This window comes from Apostichopus japonicus, chromosome 13 (assembly GCF_037975245.1).
Source record: "Apostichopus japonicus isolate 1M-3 chromosome 13, ASM3797524v1, whole genome shotgun sequence".
Taxonomy (NCBI): Eukaryota; Metazoa; Echinodermata; class Holothuroidea; order Aspidochirotida; family Stichopodidae; genus Apostichopus; species Apostichopus japonicus.
Window position 1 is genome coordinate 24,395,538 of NC_092573.1, and position 24,016 is coordinate 24,419,553.

The 24,016-nt window shown below is 37.5% G+C and overlaps 1 protein-coding gene across 4 annotated transcripts in view; it reads right to left on the bottom strand.

Annotated features, from left to right (window-relative positions):
• Positions 1-24,016, bottom strand: part of LOC139978621 (BDNF/NT-3 growth factors receptor-like) — a 106,918-nt gene that overhangs the window by 12,882 nt on the left and 70,020 nt on the right. For all 4 annotated transcript variants that reach the window (XM_071988980.1, XM_071988977.1, XM_071988979.1 and 1 more), the window contains exons 3-7: positions 12,632-12,706; positions 9,985-10,056; positions 9,291-9,356; positions 1,990-2,138; positions 879-1,166 (exon numbers count right to left, since the gene is read on the bottom strand). In XM_071988980.1, the coding sequence (XP_071845081.1) occupies positions 879-1,166; positions 1,990-2,138; positions 9,291-9,356; positions 9,985-10,056; positions 12,632-12,706 (650 nt within the window). The remainder of the gene's footprint in view (positions 1-878; positions 1,167-1,989; positions 2,139-9,290; positions 9,357-9,984; positions 10,057-12,631; positions 12,707-24,016) is intronic.

Consider the following 24,016-nt stretch of genomic DNA (forward strand, 5'->3'; position numbering starts at 1 on the left):
TCATTACCCCCCCCCCCCCCCCTATCTGCCCTCCCTTGAGAATTTTTTGTTTTGGTAACGGGGGCTTAGATGCGAAATGGTGCTACTATTTTCATCACTTTTGCAATTGTAAACGACTTTGCATTGACGTCCTACCAGAAAAGTCCTTTGAAGGGTGAGGGGTGGGGGTGCATATTACCCTTGTCCATTTCCTGGCTATTCCACTATATGTGTTCATGGAGTGTTTAAAGAGTGGGTATATAAGGAATATGTACTTTGATTAATGTTTCTGTTGAATGCTTTTCATGTCTGATTTGAGGCAAGGATCAACTCCTGTACAACTAGTATAGGCTATGTCAGGTAGTTCAAGTACCACCAACTATGTGTGTAAACGCCTTGTCCTATGGCTCAGAGTTCATATTGTGTTAATGTTTATAACGGTGATTGTTGCTCCAACCTAGATGTAGTGCCTGAGGGTATACTAACACTTTATGATTTCATTATGCATTGTACTATCTTTTTAGTCATAGACATCATTTCTAGAACAACAATGCTATTTGTAATCAGTTTGGCGTTCCATGGGGACAATCCTTATTTTCTACTACAAACAGAAGGGGATGAATTGTAAGAAGATGCAGAAATGTACATAAATAAATGACTCTCCGTGTCTATCTCTCTACAGGATCAAGCTTTGCGATCAAACGGGTTATGATGTTATGGATGGAATTAGTTACCCTCACTCCAATGCCCATTTTTACTTGCTTAACTTTCCCATCAAGCAACCCTACCTTCCCATAAACTCCATTTCAGGCTAAAAACAAAAATTGCAAAACCTAGTTTAAAGGGAATTTGTGCCTTAGTTTCCTTTAGTAGTATGTTTTATTCATTATTTGACTTACGACTGACTTGAACCTCAAACGATAACCAGGCGACGGTTTTTCCGGTGTCAGCATAACACGTGATTTTGCCGGTGTCCCGGTAACTGAGTGTAGAGATGGATAGGATCGAACTGTTCATATAATTCTTCACCGTAAAGTGTGACCGGAGATTACTGGTAGACCATGTTATAGTGACGTTTTCCATCGGTTTGATTAAACCGCACTTCAATTCCACGGCTGATCCATTATTACGAGCAACAATTTTCTCCAAAGGGGCGCCATCGACCGTTCCATATAATTGCGGTTTCACTGTAAGTATCATAAAGTATGATAAAAAAAATAAACAATGAAGTTGTCACATATAGGGATAAATATAGGGGTAAATTTCGGCATAACGTTACCATGGAAAAGGAGCATTTTCGTGGCATCATCTTCTCACTAAACTAGGCAATAATATAAGAAACATCGACTCTATCATTTCTGTTACCAATGGAAATATTGATATACCCTTCCTCCACCCCCTCTCCACTCCCTCACCCCCCCCCCCCTTCGCAATTCTGAACAAAACGAGGAATGACGAAATGACACGAACTTGGAGTGCATGAACTTGAATTGTTTATGAAGGTATCACACCACAATTAGAGCAGTGCATGTCCGCCTGAAAGGTTAACCGTCGGAAAATAGCCCTAAACTGACCTACTGTATTGAGTTTTTGGTATTTTTTGGAGTCATCACTATTCTTTTTGATGCTTGGATGTTGAAGAGGATGAAAAATACCACTGATGGTCTAAAATCTGCAGGATTGAAGGTGACTTGAGATATTTTTAGAAAATCTTGGGTGAAACAAGAAGTTTCCGCAGCGACAGCTCCATGGCAGATGGGTTCGGGAGCACTATGATAAATTTTGAGCTCTTCAAGCTCAAAATCTAAACGGTCATGGTGGCAAAAGTTGAGTTTTATGATAGCCCAAGCCATCAGCTATCATATGGTGGGTAGGACATGTCAGTTGCAAACTTCTATCTATGCTTTGTCGACCTTGGAAAGTGACGAGTTTAGTGTGTAAGTCAATGTGAGCAATTAACTGTGGTGTGATACCTGTAGTGCTTGACATGGGTGTACCCCTGATACTTACAACACCTCTGTTCATCTGCTTGTAATTTTTCCAACTTATCGCCTATCGGCGGTTTACATCTGAGACTGTCATTGTCTGGCAAATAGCTAATAAGCCACTTGTTCCGGCAGTCGTAACAGCAAAGGGGATTACCTGTTACGTTAAGTGTTCTGTAATTAGAAGGAGAAAACATATCGGAATAATATTACAATACGAAATTATGTATTTCACGGTTGTAAATGCTTCATCAAATATTACTTATAAGGCATTTTATTCTTTTCCCACTCATAGTAGTAGATTCGGCCACACATAGGCATATATACATATAAGGCCTATATGTATATATAGGCTTAACTTGGTAAGCATATATAGATTAAGCTGAAGAATTTTGAGAATATCTGACATTATGTTGACCTTGAACTTCTACATAACTTCCCACCCCCCATCCCCACATCAATCACCCACCCCACCGGTTCCATCCCTACGTGTATTTGCTACCATGGGGTGAAATTACCTTGGGGGGGTGGGTCCCCTGGCATTGGGAATTTGGGTAAATTTGAGGGGTGCTTAGATGCAAAATAGTGCCATAGGCCTACTTTTTGCAACTTTTGAAATAATATTGGTTCGGTATTACATACATGTGTTATATTTATGTACTGTACACTAAGATTTGCTGTTGTGTCATTCCGTCTGCCATGTGGGGGGGGGGGGGGTGGGTGGGGAGGCGGTGGATGAGCATTTTGGTTGGGAAAGTATACGTGGTTAGGCCCATATTCGCTCTGTTTCGTCTTTTCTGCTCGTAAATCCTCCAGTTTTGAGGCTTGAGTGCGAGTCGGTCAGCGCAGTCCTCGCGAGTGCCAACGCTATGCAATTTAGTGCTTCAACCTAACAATTTATCAATTACTCTGTTAAAAAGGCGAGAGAGACTATATCAAAAAAGAGGTGGAAACAATCCCCTCCAGATTCATCAATTATTTATCTAGAGTGCCACTGGGCAATTTTAACCCGAATGGATCTTAAAACGTTGTGTCAGTAGTAGAGTAAGATTGATGAGTAGGCCTAAGGAGGAACAACTATCTCTCTCTCAGTGCAACCACAGAAGCAAGAAAGGTTCAGATTTTTTTTATTTTTATAGCATCCTCTATGAGTTTTGCTAAATATCACGTTTACTGTTCTGGATCGGACATGTCGTCGAAGTGGCTGTAAAGACTTAGTAATTTCTACGACAACCGAAATCAGTTGAAACCTTTTAAGCGCCATTATCGTGAAACTGCTACCCATCACCGGAAGTTGATTGAAAAGATGCAGATTTGGCATGGCCGTAAACAAGTCAAACTTGTAAGGCTTCGGGTGTGTACTGGAAGTGAGCAGGACAAACAAATCGAGAGCAGCAATGTGGACGTTAACTAGAGAGTGAGAGAGAGGGGAAGGGGGGTGGGGAGGGCGGGGGTGATGAGAGACAGCTATCGAGAGGGCAGTCAACGAAGCCTTGGCAAAATCTTTGAAAGTGAGACGACGAACTAGGAAGTATTCAGTAATGGCAAAGGGACTACATGTTTAAATTAAGAAAGTTGTTGCCATAAGTAAAATGACCAGCAATCCTTTTTTTGTTTTTTGTTGTTGTTGTTGTTGCATCGAGCTATATATGAAGATGGAAAATTTGGAGGGCGTGGGAGGAGGGGTTTGGGAGAAGGAGACAAAACATACCTAGCCGAATTCATTGGAAATCCCGATCTTATAAATTATGATAAAGTTTATAATTATTTCCTCAAATTTGTCTAAAAACGAGTACGAGAATCCATTACCCTAATTGTTACCCGTTGGAAAATCGGCAAAGCCTATACATGATTAGCTTTATAGCTGTTCAAAATCATGACGTCAATTCTAAAGGGCATGATCTATAAGACGTAGAACGACTTGCTCAACTTTTACTGGGTCACGACGATTATGAAATTTGACGTTCTGTTCTGATAAATTAAAAATAAATCTCGTTTAAACTTACGACTGACATGGCCGTCACATAGTGATTTATGCCAAACCAATGGCTATGCAGTATTTCTTTTTTTTGGGGGGGGGGTGTAATGCTTTGCATAAACAGACTTTCTTTAATTCGTATTTATAAATCCATATCAGGTAATTGCCATCGGGGTGTAGTAATGACTGTTGCACAAGAAAGTATATACGGATCGTAAGGTCTCCAAAATCACTTTTGTGAAACCAAACCTTCTTTTCATTAAAACTCAGGATTGAAATGACGTCAACGGTGCTATTTTTATCTCTCCTTTTCATTAAGTGGTATAACAACAGTAATCTCAGATTTGAAGCTTTTTTTTAGGGGGCCGTAAAGAGAAATTGTGTACACATTTGAATCTAGACAAATGTTCACTCACGATTTATTATGAAAATAAGATTGATAATAGGCAAAATGGTGGATCAGGTTTTGATTCTCCTCCTGATCACCCCCTCCCCCCACCCCTCTCAGTGGTATCCAGCTATGGAACATTCTCCATTGCTTTTTTTAGGACTGGTTTTATTTCCGTTCAATCCGAATCGAAATTATCTCTGGTATTTGAAACAACTTGTTTTCCTTCATAGTTTGTCTTTTCTTGTGGAGTCTATACTCTGTTGGTATATTTTCCATTCAGGCGAGAGAATCCTGACACATTTAAACGTAAACAAGTCCATTCACATTGGCTATCAGGAGGCCCCAAAAGTTCAAGCTGTGGGGAAAGCAGAACTAAGGAAATCTGTCAAGTGTTGCAGGATATTTTCCACCCGATCACATAGTTTACTAATGAAACCATACGATAGTTCATTCCATGGTATATTTACGGGGTAGTGTTCCGCTTGACCGATTTATTGAACGGCGTCTGTATAACCGTCAGACGGAGGAGAAGGCCTTGCCGCTATATGAACTGTTCGCGTGGGCGAAAACAGCGAGTGCTCGCATTTGAAGAGAATTAATATGGCAGTATGTACAGAAATGTTACGAACGATATATAGGGCTGGTGAGCAAGCAGTTGAGTGTGGACGGATGGAGGGCGGGGGGGGGGGGTGGGTGATGGGTGGAGTTGAGTAGGGGGTGGAGACGTTCCCAATTCTGCACAATGAAGAAACACCAATAAAATCAAATACACGTCATCCCCCTTTAGTGTTTTTTTTGGCACGTTTCGTTTGCAGCTTTCATTTAGACTATATGTGTTGATAATGGGAGACGTTAGATCTGTTCGATTTTATTGACCAACGAAGAATTTAGAATAGACTAGGATCCTTAACTGCCCCCCCCCCCCTCCCACGCACACCCGCAATTTACATTCCTCTGGTGAAACAAGTACCATATATTTCTTATATATGGACGATTTGACTGTTTATTTTTAACATTGTCAGCTACATTTTGAATTTCCGACTGAACGCAAACAGAGGTAGTTAACCAATACAAATACTTAAAAATAGTGTAATTTAGTATGTAATTGCAATGCGCCAACATTGGTGTATGGCAATTTTATTTATATATTTTTTATCCATTAACGATGTGTGAATAGTATGAACGTATCTTGGGGGAGAGGAGTTCGGTTACCGTGTGTGCGTGTGTTCGTGCGTGTTAATGTTAATGTTAATGTGAGTCAGTGTGTTTGGGGAGCCTGGGGTGGAACCTTATAGGTCTATCATCTGAATAATGATACTAGTTGCTCACACTAAATCCATTGTATATCCAGTTTTACTGACATTCTTATCCTAAGGTTTGCTTGCTGTTTTCTTTTCTTTTTACCATTTACGTAATGGAATTGCCGAAACCCAACTATATAGCATAATTTCTGCCCTTTTAACTTAGGTACTGAATGCGCTCAACCGTTAGTTCACACTAAGGGAGAACTTTATGAATACATTGGAATATTGTATAAAAAATCTACTCGAAAGGATTTGAAAGGGTGTACAGAACAACACCGAATGTGTCGCACTATGAAAATTGGCTGCGCAACACGCGTGATAAATATTATATGGGAAAACCCATGTTTTTACTAAAAGGAAGTGTTCGAATCCATGATTAAAATGGCAAGCTCAAATTATCCAGTTTTTTGTGTTATACCGACATGGATACGATATCTCATATATGGTCTGTTGTATCTGTTACTATAGTAACAGATATACTACCGGTCACCCAGCAGTTGATTTACGCAGATTTTTATGTCAATGCGTTTCCTTTACGGTCAAAAAGTCATCCATACATCTTTTCTTAGCAATTTCTCGACAAAAAGAAAAGAAAAAAAGAGAAAAGAAAAGGGAAATCGAGCGAACGCCTCTGGTAAAGTGCACATCGCAGAAGTACCCATTTACGGGGTGAAGAGCACAATGATTGATCGAAAGAAACGCCCCGAGAAAGGTAAAAGAATTTGCTTGGTCCACTTGAGGTGCAAGCTTGAAAAATCTATATTATGGATTTACTACTTATTTTCATATTCGAATCCTACGCAATGTCATTTACATGTTTCTTTTTGTCTCTCTAAAAGATCTACGAGTTTGCATGACGTCACAATACTCTCGAAAATAGACGAGATATCGGTCACCCTTCTAAGACAAGCACTCAGGTTGATGATATCGTACGCTACCTATCGATCCACCAAACAGAGATCTACCCAAGATTTTGAAAGATGCCGAATTTAAAAAAGCGTGGCGCCTGATTCGCCGATGTAGATATGAGTGCATGTATATGTATATGTGTGTATATATATATATATATATATATATATATATATATATATATATATATGTATATATATATATATATATATATTTATATATATATATATATACAACTTATACAAACCTGACATACAACAGATTAAGCTAGGATTCTTTTGATGACACGAAGCATATTTGCCAAATCAAATCACAAATTCAAATCTTATAGCTTCCCTGCGCAATTAATTCATCATGTTTTTCCGAGAAACTGTAACATTTTAAGCAATTACTGCAAACTTGAGAAGGAAGTCACTAAAACCGCCCCATCAATCACCTCCTGGTGAGTTTGATTTCATCTGTCTCCTTTTGACAGAGTCGTATCGAAGCGGTGAACCTCAACTGTATATGAGTTTAACATTACGCACTTGTTTATACTTCAGGGAGGCCACTAAATGTTACCTTTGGGGAAAGTCCGCTACCTTCGAGCAAAGATTCAAATATTAAAGTTACCCTTTCCGCGTTCCATAGTTTATTCTGCACTATAATTGTTGAGTATTAGGCAAATTTCAATGCGACACTTTATGGTATCCCTGCCAAATCCATTTAAGCGTAGCATTAATCTTACCCACTCGTTCCGGCTTTGGGCAACAACGAGGGTTCGTCGTAATAAAAAAGCCATTAATTGGTTTGCACGAAGAAACCGGATTACTATCACCGTCCCTAATTGACACAAGTTTACTTCTGCGTCGGATGTCTTCTAGAGAAAACATATCTGACATAACAGAGCAAAGAGGAGAGGGGGTCTTATGGCTTCCCACTCGCTAGAATCCTGAGATACAACTTATATGTATATGTATACATTAAATTAAATCGGAAATGACTTGGCGTCTCGGCGTAAGAACCACCACGGAGTATGTTTCTAGGGTAATAACAATGACGTCACGAACAAATATTACGTCATCACTCTTTAGATTTTGTCTTTGAGGTATTGTTTCATGTTCAGTGAGACAAGAGAAACAGAACGTTCAATCGTAATGTATAGACTTTGGATTAACGATTTCCTGCTCAGCCGCCCCATTCGCGATCTTCCCACGCTATAAGAACTGGCTGCGATTATGTAAATTTTTGCAACGTTCCATCTGTACGGTAATCAACACATGCGGACAGCAACTCGGATGAAAGTAAGATGAGAGTCAGCAGGGGTCGTGGGAGAGGGGGGGGGGAGAGAAGGGGAGGGGAGGGGGTAAGGGAGCCTCAATGGGATTCAACAGCATGTATACCTTCCGATAGTGGCAATCAAATGTTCTTGAAAAAGTTGTTTACATTTCTGTTTTGAAAAGCAACACACAACTTTTGGGTATTAACAATACTACTTGCTTTTCATAATGTATGTCGTGTCACAACTAGCAATAAAGTAGAAAACTTTTGGCAGATGTCATAAAATTGATATAGACAAGTAGATTTAAATATCGCGGTAATTCAGTCTTTTGTTCTCAGTTAATCAAAACTGTTTAGAAAGAGAAATATTAATAGTTTCAATTTTAGAACTTTTGTTATACACATGGATTATGTGTATATATAATAAAGTGTTTATATAATCTATGTATACACAAGTATGTATGTATATATATATATATATATATAACACAATGTACACGTTTTCTTCTTTATTTTTTATTCTTTGACCCACATTTATTTTGGTTTGTCATTTAGTGATTTTACCAACAACTCTGTAAGATTTCTCTCGCTGATATGAAGTGTTAGTGACGACATAGGCAGTAATGAGAATCAAAACGATTTAAATATCTTGCTAACTCCGTTCACACCATTTTAGACACCCATGGCACTTTAAATATAGAACGAAAGGCGCACGCGTGTATGAAACGTGGATTCTAGTAATAAGTATCATTCTGTGTAATATCATGAGCTTTGGAGATCATCTTCCCCTCCCATTCCCTCCCTCCCTCCCATTACCCCCCACCCACTCCCATTGAAACAGTACTCAACTTTGCACGACAACTCAAAATCTTGTCGCGCGCGACAGATGTTGAGCAAGATTCCATTCACACGCTGCGATTACGTCGTGCGCGATTTCAAAAGAAATCGTGGACGGTTTTGTCGTGAACGATAATTCCTCACGACAAGAGGAGAAGCCATTCACACGTTCCAACAAAATCGAACATGACAAGTCGTCTAAGAAAGAAAAAAAACGCAGACGATTTGGTCGTGTCGTGTAAAAGCGTCTTAACACACAATGTCGTAGTCGATAGCCCCGTGGACAAATATGTCACCCGACTGGTCTATTCCCAAGTTTCAATTTTATTCTTTTTTTTCTTACGTATATTATCTCATATTTGCCCGGGTACTTAATTTAGCACGATCTACTCCTCGTTAGTCCCGCCAAGACGAAATTGACGAAGAGCCAATACTTTCTCATTTATTAGTTGTAGATATATATATATATATATACTATGCACGTATGATAGAAGAATTCATATACATTTTCAATGTAGACGTTCTGTCCGTATTAATTTTGCTATGGATACAGAAGGCATATACTACTTAACAATAAACTGATCGTGGTACCATCCAAACAGAAAGTATATGTGAAAAAGTTACTGCCAAATTGGTTATATACTCACAGTTTCTTAAAGAGAGGTCTAAATGGTTGGTACAAAATAACGCTTAAATTGTTATACGATAAATCGCTGTGAAGAAATAAAAGGAAAGGAAAACGTCAATATCCAACATGAGTAATCCTTCATTTTCTGATCACACTTTGGCGATGATATTTGTGAAAGCCAGTTGACAGCACCCAACAACAAACCCTCTCCCCATTCTTTGCTATTCATTCCTTGTCAGACGCAGTCATCGATGTTTTGTGCATGTGGTCCATGCAAGATATAATATTGCAAGACACCATAGTGTTCATATAATGTTGGCAAAGTCGGAAAGACTGCGTCCTTTTCTTTGGGTATATATAATAAAAGTATCTTCAGATTTTTAACTTGTTTTGTTTTTCATTTTCGAACTAAAAAACAGTGCAATAAATGATGAATTTCAAAAACATATCTCTGAAATGATGATAAGGAATCCCTTTATATAAGTTATATAAACAAATACTTTTTTACGGTGTAACTCATGTTGTATTAATCAAGGAAGATTGCCATGGCTTATTCATACGGCAACACTCTGTGGATACGCTCAATGATTCTAATGACTTGAAGAAATAGTTACGCCCTCAACTAAAATCAACGATAGGAAGAACTAGAGAAACAACAACAGAAAAGAACAGACAAAAATATATATTGATGAATTGGGCCTAAATATACTTACACAACAGTTAGTCTTCTTCTACTCAAAAAAGTATTACTACTAATTTCCCGAAGGCCAGTGTGAGTAATATTTCTGAAAAAGGAAGAATGAATTAACATAAATATCATATATATATATATATAATATATATATATATATATATATATATATATATATATATATATATATATATATATATATATATATATATATATATATATATAATTATATATAAATTTTGAATTTTGCAGCCAAACCTCTACTCAGAGTTTCATGCTTACTAGCAATCGTCAGGAGGAGTACACCTCCTGACGATTGCTAGTAAGCATGAAACTCTGAGTAGAGGTTTGGCTGCAAAATTCAAAATTTACATTACGCTCTTCTTCATAACGCGGAATTGAGCACTCTGTCGTGTTCTACTTGGAACATTTTATACACTTCTATAATTATATATATATATATATTACGATTTTCATTTATATATATATATATATATCTATAAATATATAATTATATATAAATATATATATATATATATACATACATACATACATATGACACAGACTATACACCAGGGCTAGGATCCGTACAAATCTGTCCTGGTCAGATCATTTGAAACTAAAATAATTGTTAAAAGGAAATCCAGCCTCTTAAACAGACAGTTTGACATCTCTTTCCATGCAAGTTTGTGAATATCCCTTACAATGGCCTTCCTCTAAAGTTATTAACGTGAACGGGAAGTTTCCTCCGGTGACAGAGATGTGTCCATTAGAATGTTACGCCGGGTTTTTTTTTTGGAGGGGAGGGGGGGGGGTTCTTTCCTTCTTTCATTTCTGGTTAGTTTCGGATTCACGGAGTCGGATTGGAAATGATTAGGCAAAGGTCATGCAAACACATAGGAATTCTTAGTGATGAAGTTTTATTGTATTACAAAAAGGGAGTGAGAAAAACAAGTAAAACGGAATCTATAATTTATCAATGGTGAGTTAATTTATAACATTTTGTTTTCGAGGACAGAAATGTCTTTCGTTTATTCTCTAAACCTCTAAATATCTAACCATAAAAATCACACGGCGTGCCGGAAGAATGGTATTTTAGAGCTACATTAGTTCTCTCAATAATTTGAACTAGAAGTTATTCTAATACTAGAAGCATCGAAGTTTGCAAAACGACTATAGAAAATTTCACATGTCGAGTGAATTAACAATTGACAGAAGGATAAAAAATGTCAAAAAGAAGGGAGAAAATAATAGGAAACGAAGGGGGTAAAGGGCCCCCTCTTACTCCCATTATACGTATCGTCTATTAGGGTCAAATGAAATGCCAAAGATGAAAAGGAGTACTTCAGATCTATGCAAATCAGGTACAACACGAGGAACTTTGAAAATTGACCCTAGATTATTTCTAGTTTGGTCTAAACTACCAATCTGTCCTCATTCTTCTTCTTCTTCTTCGTTTTTTGATACGATTCAACGGCGACGCTTTTCTACATATATATATCTATGCAATACGTTAGGCTAGTTATTCTTCTTGACCTCTTTAGCCCTCCAAAATGTAAATCTGCTCCGAGGGTAAACCATCAAAAGCGAGAGGCCTTTATATTCACTCAATCCGTTTAATGATAGCAGCTTCTATAGGCATTCCATTAGAAGATTTTTTTTTTGTTACTATAATGACTTTATTAGATTTTAAAGACGGGGCAATTTATAGCCTATAGTTCTAATGCATATCACATTCATATCATGAACCACTATAAGGAAACAACATTGCATCATCAAATGAAACACTGCAGGTTTCAAATAGGGGTTTAGTGACATTTAAAGACTCTGTATATACCGGTACAGGCTATGCGTAATACATAAGGAGAGTAAACAGTCATTATGGTGGACACGCCAAAATGTTATCCCCATTTTAAAAGTCAGGGATTTCAAGTTTAATTATCGCTTTCATTGATATGTATTTCGTGATAAAGGACAGAATCTACCCTCTGTTACGATTTAGAATTTAGGACGAATATTTTGAAGACGTCTGTTCTGTGAGAGGCCTAATGGTAAGCGTGTTCCATCCGCTTTGAGAAAATGCGTGAAAGCAAGTAGCCTATCCAGTGTTATATTCATGATAGCTATTTATTTATGTTTCCTGTTTTTAATTGCCGTCTCCGTTTCGTATCCGACAACCCACGTACCCCTCCAGCTGGCTACCCATTATCACCATCACCATCGCCACCATCACCATTATCATCACCACCTTCACCATAATAATCACAGTCATCATCACCATCACCACGACGACCACGACCAAGACCATCACCATCATCACCACCATCACCATTATCATCACCACCGTCACCATAATAATCACAATCATCATCATCATCGTCGTCACCAACACCGTCATCATAATCATCATCATCATCATCATCATCATCATCATCATCATCATCATCATCATCATCATCATCATCATCATCATCATCATCATCATCATCATCATCATCATCATCATCATCATCATCATCATCATCATCATCATCATCATCATCATCATCATCATCATCATCATCATCATCATCATCATCATCATCATCATCATCATCATCATCATCATCATCATCATCATCATCATAATAATAATAATAATCGCAATCGTAATAATAATAATAACTCACAGGACAGTCAGCTTCCGGTTCGGTGCTAAATCTTTTTTACTGATAGACGTAAGGCTTGTTTGGTTTGAGATATGCCTGTGAATGTGAAGAATATAAAGGGGAAAAAAATGAGATCATTAAGAGTTTACAAAAATCATTATTAAAATAGACTTTAACCAGCAAGGGGTATAGGGCCACCTTTAATGATTCTTTAATGCTTCTTTAATCCGATTTTACCAATTTCTAGGCTAAATCTTACTTTAAGCTCCGTCGAAGTGGAACCTTACATACTGCATGTAACGCTTGGAACAGTTGGCTTAGTCGATGAGGGTGACAGAGGGTAAATGTGGAGGTAAACAGGTGAAGGTACAACTTATAATTTGGTTGGGACAACTTTGGGGGATGAAATCAACGACATATACATGGCATGCACTGTGTCAACAATGATACTATTTTACACCGTAGATGTTACATCGAACACAGTGATATGTTCATTGTTTTACAAGTATAAAGCACACGTCTTTAGGACAGAATATCGAGATTAGAAGACAAAAAAATGCGAGTGTTACTTGAAACGTCATTAATTGCTTACTTTCGCCCCCCCCCCCCAAATGGATCATTTCCTTCCATTTTTAAATCCTGGACATATTACAACATAATACATACAATGGAGTTAGAATAATAGAAACTCCATGATACAACCTTGTGATAAAGTGTGAAGAATTACCTCTTAAACTGAAAAAAAGTTCAGTTCACCGTTTTAAGGTTTAGGGGAAACCGGGTGCCCCGTTTTATGGATATCACCTACGTGAGGAAGCATTCATTATACCATCAGGGATGTTTACACCACGTTGCTTAACATATAGCACTGAAAGAACGTAACCTATATGCGGTGAACTTCCATAAACACATAAAAATAGAAGACAATGTACGCAGGCGCAACAGGTTGCCCATTAAGAGGCACCGCGTGTGTCTATTGGGGCATTTGCAGGTTAATCTATGATCACAAGCTTCAAAGCTAGTTCGATCGGGGTATAATTTTCTTAGAAACGTATATGTCAACTGATATCTTCTTGTTGTTGTCATTAACTTTCTTAGACAATTTGGTATCAACTTACTAAAATAAAAAAACCACTTTTGAAAGTACAGATGACGTCTTCACCATGCAGGTCAGTTGTCTAGTCAACCTAGTTACGCGAAAACGTTGAAATATTTCTTGAAAAGGGCAATTCCTTTAGTTGGGCTGTATAGGAAGTCACCTAATACGTAAACTGCGTTGTTGGTACATGTGCGCTTGTATACTTTGCATACCTTAATATAGGTTCTATCATTTTCAGAGTATAACAACTTGAAATGAGTAGAAAAACAGGCAAACAAGAAAAAAGGTTCCCAAGGTTCATGTAACATCAACACAACAAAATCACACGTTAAGGGCTCAATGTGTGTAATATAGTCATTACCTTGATTTTACGACGCGAGGAAGCTATATAGTGATTAATGTTCAGTTTCCAAACTGAGTTCTTATTTCGCCGGTGTCTTAATTTTCTCCATTATGGATATTATTCTAGGCTAATGTCATACTTTTATGGGAAATCAAACCAAAAATAGAACGTTAATCAATACAGTTAGGCAGGTTGGCTATACGTCTAAGCTGCATTTTCTGTGAAATGTTTTTCAAAATATTATTTGCAAATGTATAGACATGACATATTAAAATAGTCCGTTTAAATCCACCAGAATAACACTTCCGAAATGCAAGACTATGTCATCTATTAACACATTATAACTTGCATATGCAGATCTTTCATGGAAGTATCTTAAATGGTAGAATTGGGGAGATTTACATAATAATTGTATAGTACAGTTTATGGATTTAACAGAGCAGCTGGGTAAACGAACGACTCGTAGTCATATGTGAGTGAGGACATTTGGATTTAGTAGCCAAATGTTGCTAAAATGTTACAGATAAGTTAAGATGTTACATGTGTGGGGTACCTGTTACCTAGCGAAAACTGTATAGGGACTATCTGTAGCGTGGTAAGTCAATTGGGAAATTATACCAAGTGTAACACCAAATACACAGCCTTTAGCTGACTATGGATATTAATTGGTTTGGAAAACTAATCCTCCACAAGAGTTATACATTGTCTCTCTCCTGATAAATATTACAGATCATCAGTATAAATGAATACTCTAGATGGTCAGAGGTCAGATAACGGACACGATAACCCCAGATAGCAGTTAACTACCACGTACACACTCAAAGATGTTCCTTGCCATGATAAAAATGTGTTGTCTGCTCAGCGAAGAAGCCTCAATGTTTGGGAATGAAGTGGCGAAAACACTGTCCCGACTCTCTGCAAAGTATGCTATATGGAAAGACTACAAAGGGTCGCGCTGACTTGTTTTGAAAGGTAATGTAGTTTACTTATAAGATTTTAATTATATTTTGTATATAAAGCAACTATAATTTTGTTATAGCATACGAACTGCGTTTTGTCATTTAAAGATTAACGAAATCATGCTATGGTTGTGCATGGAAGTTGGTTCAAATGTACTTATTTGTTTCAGAAGTTCTGTATTATATATATATTTTTTTTATTTTTTTTATCTCAGCCTTCGTTGGCTGTCTTGTATCTTGTTCACAAAGAAAGTCACACATGGCTAAAGTTTAATGCCATTTTCGCAACATGTAATTGCATTTTGTCGTGCTGCCCTCTATTTGATGATCCATTTTTTTCCCCCTCCGTAGGGGCCCTTTCTATGTTATATATCGAATCGTTGGTCTAATTTTAGTATAGCGTATATACGTAAACGTGTTTCATATTACTCCATCCTGACTTATGATGGATCCTTATCAATCTGGGACCGTATGGCTGATGACGTATATGTATCCGACACGTGGTTTATAAAGTCATGTACAAGGTTATGTGACAGGTGGTTATCACCGGAAACGTATATACGCTAAGAACGTATATACTATATAGTGATAGTCAACAACACTGACCGAAAGACCTAAGCTGTTACCACATGTTGGGAGAGAAGCACATCCATACCAATTTGGTTAAGGAGATTTAACTCCATCTTGGGGGAGGGGGTGCGACTGCCCTTTATTTTGTAAATATCTCGTCATTCTTAAGAATGTATTAATTAATGACACCGCGTTTCATACGAAAAACATCAAAAACTTGAAAAACTCATATTAACATCTTGCAAGTACAGAATGTGAAAACTTTTTGTCTACTTATCCGCGTCCTTCAGTAATACCTCACCAACCCACCACCCCCTCCCTCCCCTCGTTTCCTCTCCACTTAATTGCTGCTGATTCCCCCAGTCCACCGACTATATGACAAGACCCAAGTACAGTGAACTTGACGCAGAAATTATTTCCACGATTGAAGAGGCGCAAGCTTACTTAACAGACTATGTTGATTACCGCGGCTCATTTCAGGGATGATCACGCGCGTCTTGCCTCAATCTATGCTACGAATTTCATTTTTGGACATTTTAACCGAACATGTTCTAAAAGGGGAGAGCGGAAATCAATCTACTCTATGACGTAGTTCTATGAAATGACAAGGTCATATCAACTCCCACCGTCTTACGATGTACGTAAAACAGTGTGGTAAGGCGATATATCAATGGTATATAGCTATATACAGATATAGCGCGAATATAAGAACATATATTAACAAATTTACTTCGCTTATAACTGCCCTAAAAAATGAGAAATATAACTATCGTCTCAAGAGTTGTTATCTTGTGGTTTGACGTAATTCATGAAATCATTCATAATTTGAATTGTTTCCTATATTTCATTTGTTACTACTCTCATTCTCACATTTTTTGTTGTATTAATTTCTGTGAAGGAATCAATTAGGCCAATAGTTTAGCCTATACATGCTTGCATACGGAGCTGACAAGAAGAAGGTTAATTTGGTATTCAAGTTTCCTACATATATATATATATATATATATATATGTTCGGACTAAATGAGATTCTACGAACAGGAGTAATCCTCCTCAATCGTTATATATATATATATATATATATATATATATATATATATATATATAAATAGCCTATATATAGGCTATATAGCCTATATATAGCCTATATATAGGCTATATAGCCTATATATATAGCCTATATATATAGCCTATATATATATAGCCTATATATATATACATAAATATATATAAATTAAGATTAATTATATGTTATATACGTGTACAACATGGACATGCTATTGTGTCTCTCTGTGTGGTTGACTGTTCCTCTATATGCATATACACACTGCTAAAAAGATGGAAAACTGGTACCCACTCCTGGCAGACAGGTGACCAATTGATACGGTAAGTTATTGCCAGGGTGTGGTAACCAAGTAACTAACCTCTGCTTTCTCAAAGCTTCCAGCTGTTGTGTTCTCTCCTCCCTACACGCACCGCCCCTCCTACCTCCCTCCTACCCCCTCTCCCCTCTCAAAGTTAAATACTTTGATTAGGTCACTGACTGTAGACACATATTAGCATACTTTATTTTCCTATTCAGTCGTTTATGGTTTTGATAGTTTAACAACGATACTTATATAACTTGTGTACAATTTGATATATGGGTATGTTGCAAAGTCTGAACTGAATGTCACGTGATGGCTACATATCTCAATCACATATTTCCTTCTTTCTCTTTCAATTATTACGTCTCATTATGTGCTGTTGAAGGAGTTATAGTCCCCGTAAATGAGACTACTGGAACCCATCAATGTGTTAATGTAATCCACACGCTCGCAGACATACACACACACACACACATACAAATTAGAAACACGTACGTATATATGAGGACTATACGAGAACACCATAAATACAACCGAATTCCAAGGTACGCATGCAGGCAGGCATTCCGTAAATGTAACAAAGACCCCGATTAAAGTTCGACATGAGTGGAGTCTCCTAATTAAGTTTTGTAGTAGGGAAATACTCCCTAACACACGCGGCGATCAATGTTAATACTCATATTAAACTCCTCTTTTCATATATATGACGAAAGTCAACAACAAAAAAGACACGAAAAAAAAAAGAACTAGGTCATGTTTGTTTTATGACTGATGTCGAAGTTTTAATTAAACCGCTCTATTTTGCTACATGACTCGATAATAGGGCAATATGGCTGTAAATAAGTTTTGATTATTGTTAACTTCACTTAGATCTGATATGGATGGCTAGTGACGATCTGTATATCATACGAATACAAGGCAAACAAAGGCACATTTTACACACTGTTTAACATATAGTTGTCGAAATACTACACGATATTCCTTTCTTGTAAGTGATTATGAACCTTGGTGGTATTATTACATTCGAGAACATTCGTGTAAGCAGACAGGTTGTCGAAAAATTGCAAATTTATTAAACTTGAAATTATTACACCCCGTTACACACATACAGGAAAATAATAGTATACTTGTGTAGCAATATATATATATATATATCAGGCGCGTATCCAGGATTTTCTAACCCGGGGGGCGCGAATTACTATCTAAGCGGAGCGCCACCATCGGTTGGCGCGGAGCATACAAGAAAATTTCTGGTTTTGATACCCCCCAGATCACCGGAAATGGCACTTCTCGGGCTTGAAAATGACTAACCAGATGTACACTTTTGCCTGAGAACCAAGTATTTCCACAAAGTTTTTTTTTCCATCCATAACCTTTTTGAAGATTGTCACCAGCCAACCAAACCAAACCGAAGGCAACCAAAGTTTTTCCCATTTTTTCGGGCACCTACTGAAAGAAAAATAAATAGCAATGAATAGCTTAAAAATGATCTCCTTGGTAATTAAAATAAAGTTGTAAGCTTGGCCAACATTACTATAGTGTAAAAGAGAGTTTTGACATAAATGGATCTGTATGGTTTTTCTCCATCTACATAAGACATGTCGTTGTTTACATTAGCATCCGGCGGTATACTGTGTAACTTTCACGGACCGTGCGGTACACGATGCCATGCAATGTAATGATCGATGTTTGCTCATATGATATTGGCATCGATATGTTGAACGCGCGCTTTGCGCGCGAAAAATGTTGGCTTTTTTTTCGGGCAAGTCATTACAGCTCCCAAATCCAATTGGGCTCCTACGCCTTTGACTACACACATAGACAGTTTTTGAGGCTGTTCATCGTGGACCATGCATTTCAATGCTCACTGATATGATATTATATCTGCTTTTTTGCTTTACAAATTCGAACAGGCGTGTAGCGAGTAATTGCCAAGGGAGGGGCGAAGCCTGTAGGCAAACTATCTAAGCGAAGCGCCATTATGAGTTGGCGCGAAGCGTACAATAAAAATTTTGGCCGAAGATGCCTCCCAGATCGCTGGAAATGACACTTCCCAGGCCTTGTAAGTTGCATCTATAAGCATTGTCTATTTTGAAATTACTAGCGATGTCATAAAGAAAATTTGCTCGGGGGGGGGGCGGTCGCCCCCTTCCCGAAATGCGTCATGTTCCCCGACGACTCGGTCGAGTTCAAGACCAGCCACAGTTGGTTCCATATAGCACAATTGTACAATTGTTTAAGGCGTCCATACACACACATGCGTTATGAAAGACCATATATAGTACTTATACAGATACAAGGGCGTAGGAACCAGGGGGGCTGGGGGGGCGCCAGCCCCCCAGTGAAAAATGTGGAGGGGCGGAAGTATCATTCCGCCCCCCCGCTTCGCAAGTCAGAAAACCCCTTTTTCATTTCCAAATGAGAAAAAAAATCTTATTTGGAGCACCAAATTGCATCTAAGGCCTGGTGAAAATACAAAATTAAGTTTGCAAAATGGAGTGGGTGTTGAAGTGTGCTATATTGCACCAAATTGCATCTGAGGCTACCTGGAAATGCAAAAAAATTCCAAAGGGGAGGGGGACACCCCCTCCCCTTAGACCCCTCCCCCAGGCCGGCCATCAGTCTTCAGCCCCCCCACTCAAAAGTACCTTCCTACGCCACTGTACAGATACATTAGTGAGAGAGGAAAAACGGTAACGTCAAAAATGGAGTTGTCGATGTAAGGGGTAGGGTGAGGCGCACACCCCTCCGTAATCCTTGATCTGTCACTGGCTACCCTGTGTATATAATAGGGATCAGCGCTTTAACTATGACTGTTCCTCTTTCTCTTCCCGAGGTCTTGGCTATCTTCTACTCCCTCCTTTTCTCCTTTTTCTCTCTTTTTTCTTTTTCTTTTCCCTTCCTTCCTCTCCTCCTTTTCTTTTCCCCCTCCTTTTCCCTTTTTTCTTCTCTTTTTTTCTCTCCTCTTTTCCTTACCCGGGGGGCGCGCGCCCCCAACGCCCCCCCCTGGATACGCACCTGTATATATATAACCTTTAGACCCCGTTACACACACATAGAAAAAAGGCAAAACAATGTTGGGTATAAAGCTAGATATTTATATTGAAATACATTTGACTGCACGTATCACAGTCGCCCTAAAGTCGTCAGAGTCGTTCAAGCGAAGAACACATATTTCCCATTAATCGTCTGAACCTGAGATATTGAACAGCTAACAAAGTTGACACTATAGCAAAATCCCGTGTTATATGAATTACCATTCATTCGACATGCTGCCAATTATACATTCATAAAAATACAGAAACAACTGTGCAATAGTACGCGTTATTGAGAATTTGAATTTAGTTCATTTGCATATCTGTATAGCTGGGGGCAATCTGATACAGGGATTGATCTTGTCACACGCGTTGTTGATTTTATCCACATGCATTAACATGGTCACTCGATGATTGTTATATTATCCACATAAACTAAACAATTAAATCTCCCGTCAATGATTAGTGCACTTTGGTAACTATGACGTCAACAGGATCACGTGTCCATACTGTATGCGTGGCTATCAACTTGATATATATACATATCATTACAAGAAATCACATTAAAAGATGCGCAGAAGGAATTACCTGCCTGGTTAATATATTCATTAATCAGCGGATTAACGCTAGTCAAGGTGCAGTGCAAAATGTGTGTCAGGCTGAACTAGCCATTAAACCACATCATTGGATGGATATTAACATTTACTAGATAAACCCTCATAGAAGATCGGTCACTTTATGATTCAGTAAACTGCTTCTAATTAGTCAATTCGAAATGGTTTAATCAAAAATGTCTCACCATTTCAATTGCTTGATTTCATTTGCAAAACTTAATTATATGCATAATTATCTCATTTAATTTGGGGTCCAATTTTGGTAGACTTTTAGTGACAGCTTTTATTTTCAAGGTATACGTTCTTTTCTCTTCACGTTCCAGCCTGGTGGTATAGGTATATAGATTGTCACAACAAATCATGGCGTTAACACCATAGTATAGAAGAAGAGTTATAATTGCCATCGTTAAATGTTCATACAGTGTAGCCCTTATTTACCTTAGGGGCTTATACTTGCTTGAATGTTCTCCGGCAAATTATTCTTATCATCATGCATGACGTACATTATGTAAATATGACATTTGGAAATCATATCTGAATGAGGAAAATGGAGGTCGTGTAGTTAAATGTGAAGATTATTTGTACTGATTATTTGAGATTATTTGTACAAGATTATTTGTACAATACTGTCGATTGCTATCGTTATTACTTATATGACAAAGCTTGCATATATATATATATATATGTATGTGTGTATATATATATATGTATGTGTATATATATATATATATATATTTATATGTATATATACCGTACTAAAGAACTCGACCAAACTTGCGGTCTTCCCTGATTTTCACAATATAAATCACAATACTACTGGAGATTTGTATGCATGTCCTCAAATGCGCGCAATTTGTCAAACATGCCCACAGAGTACCACTTTGCTAAACTGGATGAGTAGCTCAAATTTCAGAAACAAAACTGGCTCACTTGGCAACCGCGACAATCACAAAGAAATCGTTTGGAATACATCACTGCAAGATGAATCCGTTAATTGGTTGTCATGGTAACTATTCTGTTGAAACAAGAGGGTTGTCTCTCGTAATTTATAAGCAGCTAGTCTCCATAAACTTGGATATTAGTACGAAATAAAGATTCCAATTTTGAAATCATCTTTGCCACCTTGCATGAATTAAAGTCATACAATGTAATTTCGTCTAACAATATCATCGGGAAACAGACCGATACAATATGTAAGGAATGTGACCCAAGGCTTAATTGCATGTCTGAAGGGGTCTTTAAAATTACTTACACGTTCTTTTTTTACGAAAAAAGGACACTTAAATTTAAGATTTTTTAAAATATCGAATAAAAAGGTGATATTCTCAGATTCTTATAGTTCACGAAGTTCAGTTAATAATGTATTTATAGCAACAGATGATATTTCCCAATTTGTGTATCTCGCAGTTACTATATACACCCTGAGTAACTATTTGCATAAAGTAATCATTTCTTGCTCTGAGTGGCTATGTACGAATCAATCGTTTACTACTCCTATAGAGCTTTGCAAGAAGTCAAAATGTAATTGCTTACCACTCTAAGTGGCTACTCACATCAGCAATGTTTTCTACCCCGAGTAGCTATCTCAAAATTTACTGCTTACTAGAGCATATGAAACTATGAAATATGTAATTCTTTACTAGTCTCGAATAGATATACAACAGTATTGTTTTTACTGTACTCTATGTATGCAGACAGGAATCGTAGAAGTAGTAATTGTTCTCTACTATTGAAAAGGCATTCAAGAAGTATAATTGCTTTCCACTCGTGTTATTTCTTTACTATGAGTAGGCATTCGAGAAGTAATTGCTTCCATTCGTGTTAGACATGCAAGAGGTTACATCTCTACAATGAGTGTAATTGCTTCCACTCGTGGTAGGCATGCAAGAGGTTATTTCTCTACTATGAGTAGGCATTCAAAAAGAAATTGCTTTCCACTCGTGGTAGGCATGCAATAGGTTATTTCTCTACTATGAGTGGGCATTCGAGAAGTAATTGCTTCCATTCGTCGTAGACCGCAAGAGGTTAGATCTCTACTATGAGTGGGCATTCAAGAAGTAATTGCTGTCCACTCGTAGTAGGCATGCAAGAGGTTATTTCTCTACTCTTAGTAGGCATTCAAGAAGTTAACGTGTTCTTCTTTGAGTAACTCTGCAAGACATAACTCGGAGTTTTCTATTCTGAGTAGCTCTTCAAGAAGTAATTGTTTTTCTTCTCTGAACGACTATATGTAACAAGTATTTTGTTGACTACACCGACTACTTATGAAAGAAATTGTTTACAATTTGGGCATGAAAACGAAGTAACTATACATTTACAGTTGGTACACACGAAACCATTGACCACATGCAAAACAGATAAACAAGACGGAGACAAAAATGATCAGTCACAGTTGGTCAATGTCGTATCACTTGTTTACTATACTCACGGGAAAGAACAAGGTAATACGAAGATGATGTTTGCTGCAATCGTATATACATTACATTATGTATGCAGACAACACACTCAATAGAAAAAAGGTGTATGAGACAAACGGAAAGATGATGTCGAATTATACGAACGTTGCTCTACTATAGTACGAAATGACAGAGTGTCTATCTACGACAGGGGAATTGTGGGTAACATGCAATTGTGTAATATTCCCTATGCAATATTGGATGTTATGTTGCAAGGGAGATGATGACGTCATAATTTAGTGATATCTGTGTGGTGTGGAGTTAATGTTTTCCTTTTCAAGTAAGCTTTCAAATTCGACAACAGTTTTCCACATTGATTGGAGTTATCGACCAGAAAGGTGTATTAAGACCTTCTATTTTATCTTAATTTTATTTTCATATCATTCCCCCTTGCTCGAGAAATGATTAACCGTAAAATAACAAATTACTGTCAACAAATGTGATCGTTACAAGCTGAGCACACACAATTTTACGTCAGTTCCTGACAAGCAACTCAAACGTCAAAAAAAGAAGAGAAGAGCATACCATAACAGATTACAATGTATTACAAAATATGGTGTAATATCAAGTCTTGTATTTCACTTGGTTTTGTGGTTTGCTTTTACGTTTATTAAAAATTAAATGTAAACTTAAGTAGCTTACGTCATCAACACCCTCTTATTAAAAAAAAAGTAGAATACATTTATATGATAGTGGTCTTCATATATTTGAAAATTGACAAAATAAGTAAACAAAAAAAAAAATAGTAAAAGAACCATACCATAATCAGTAAATCTTCCAATTGGTTTCAGTGTCATTATCCAACACTAAACAAACCATTTGCCGAAAGTTATCCTATACCTCTCTTTTCTTAAGCTAAACCCTTCAGAACTTGTCACTGTGTACAGGCATATGTCACCATGGGATACAAACTCTTTTTGCCCTCTCTGTTTTAAAATTTCATTATTAAACTGCGCTTTTTGCC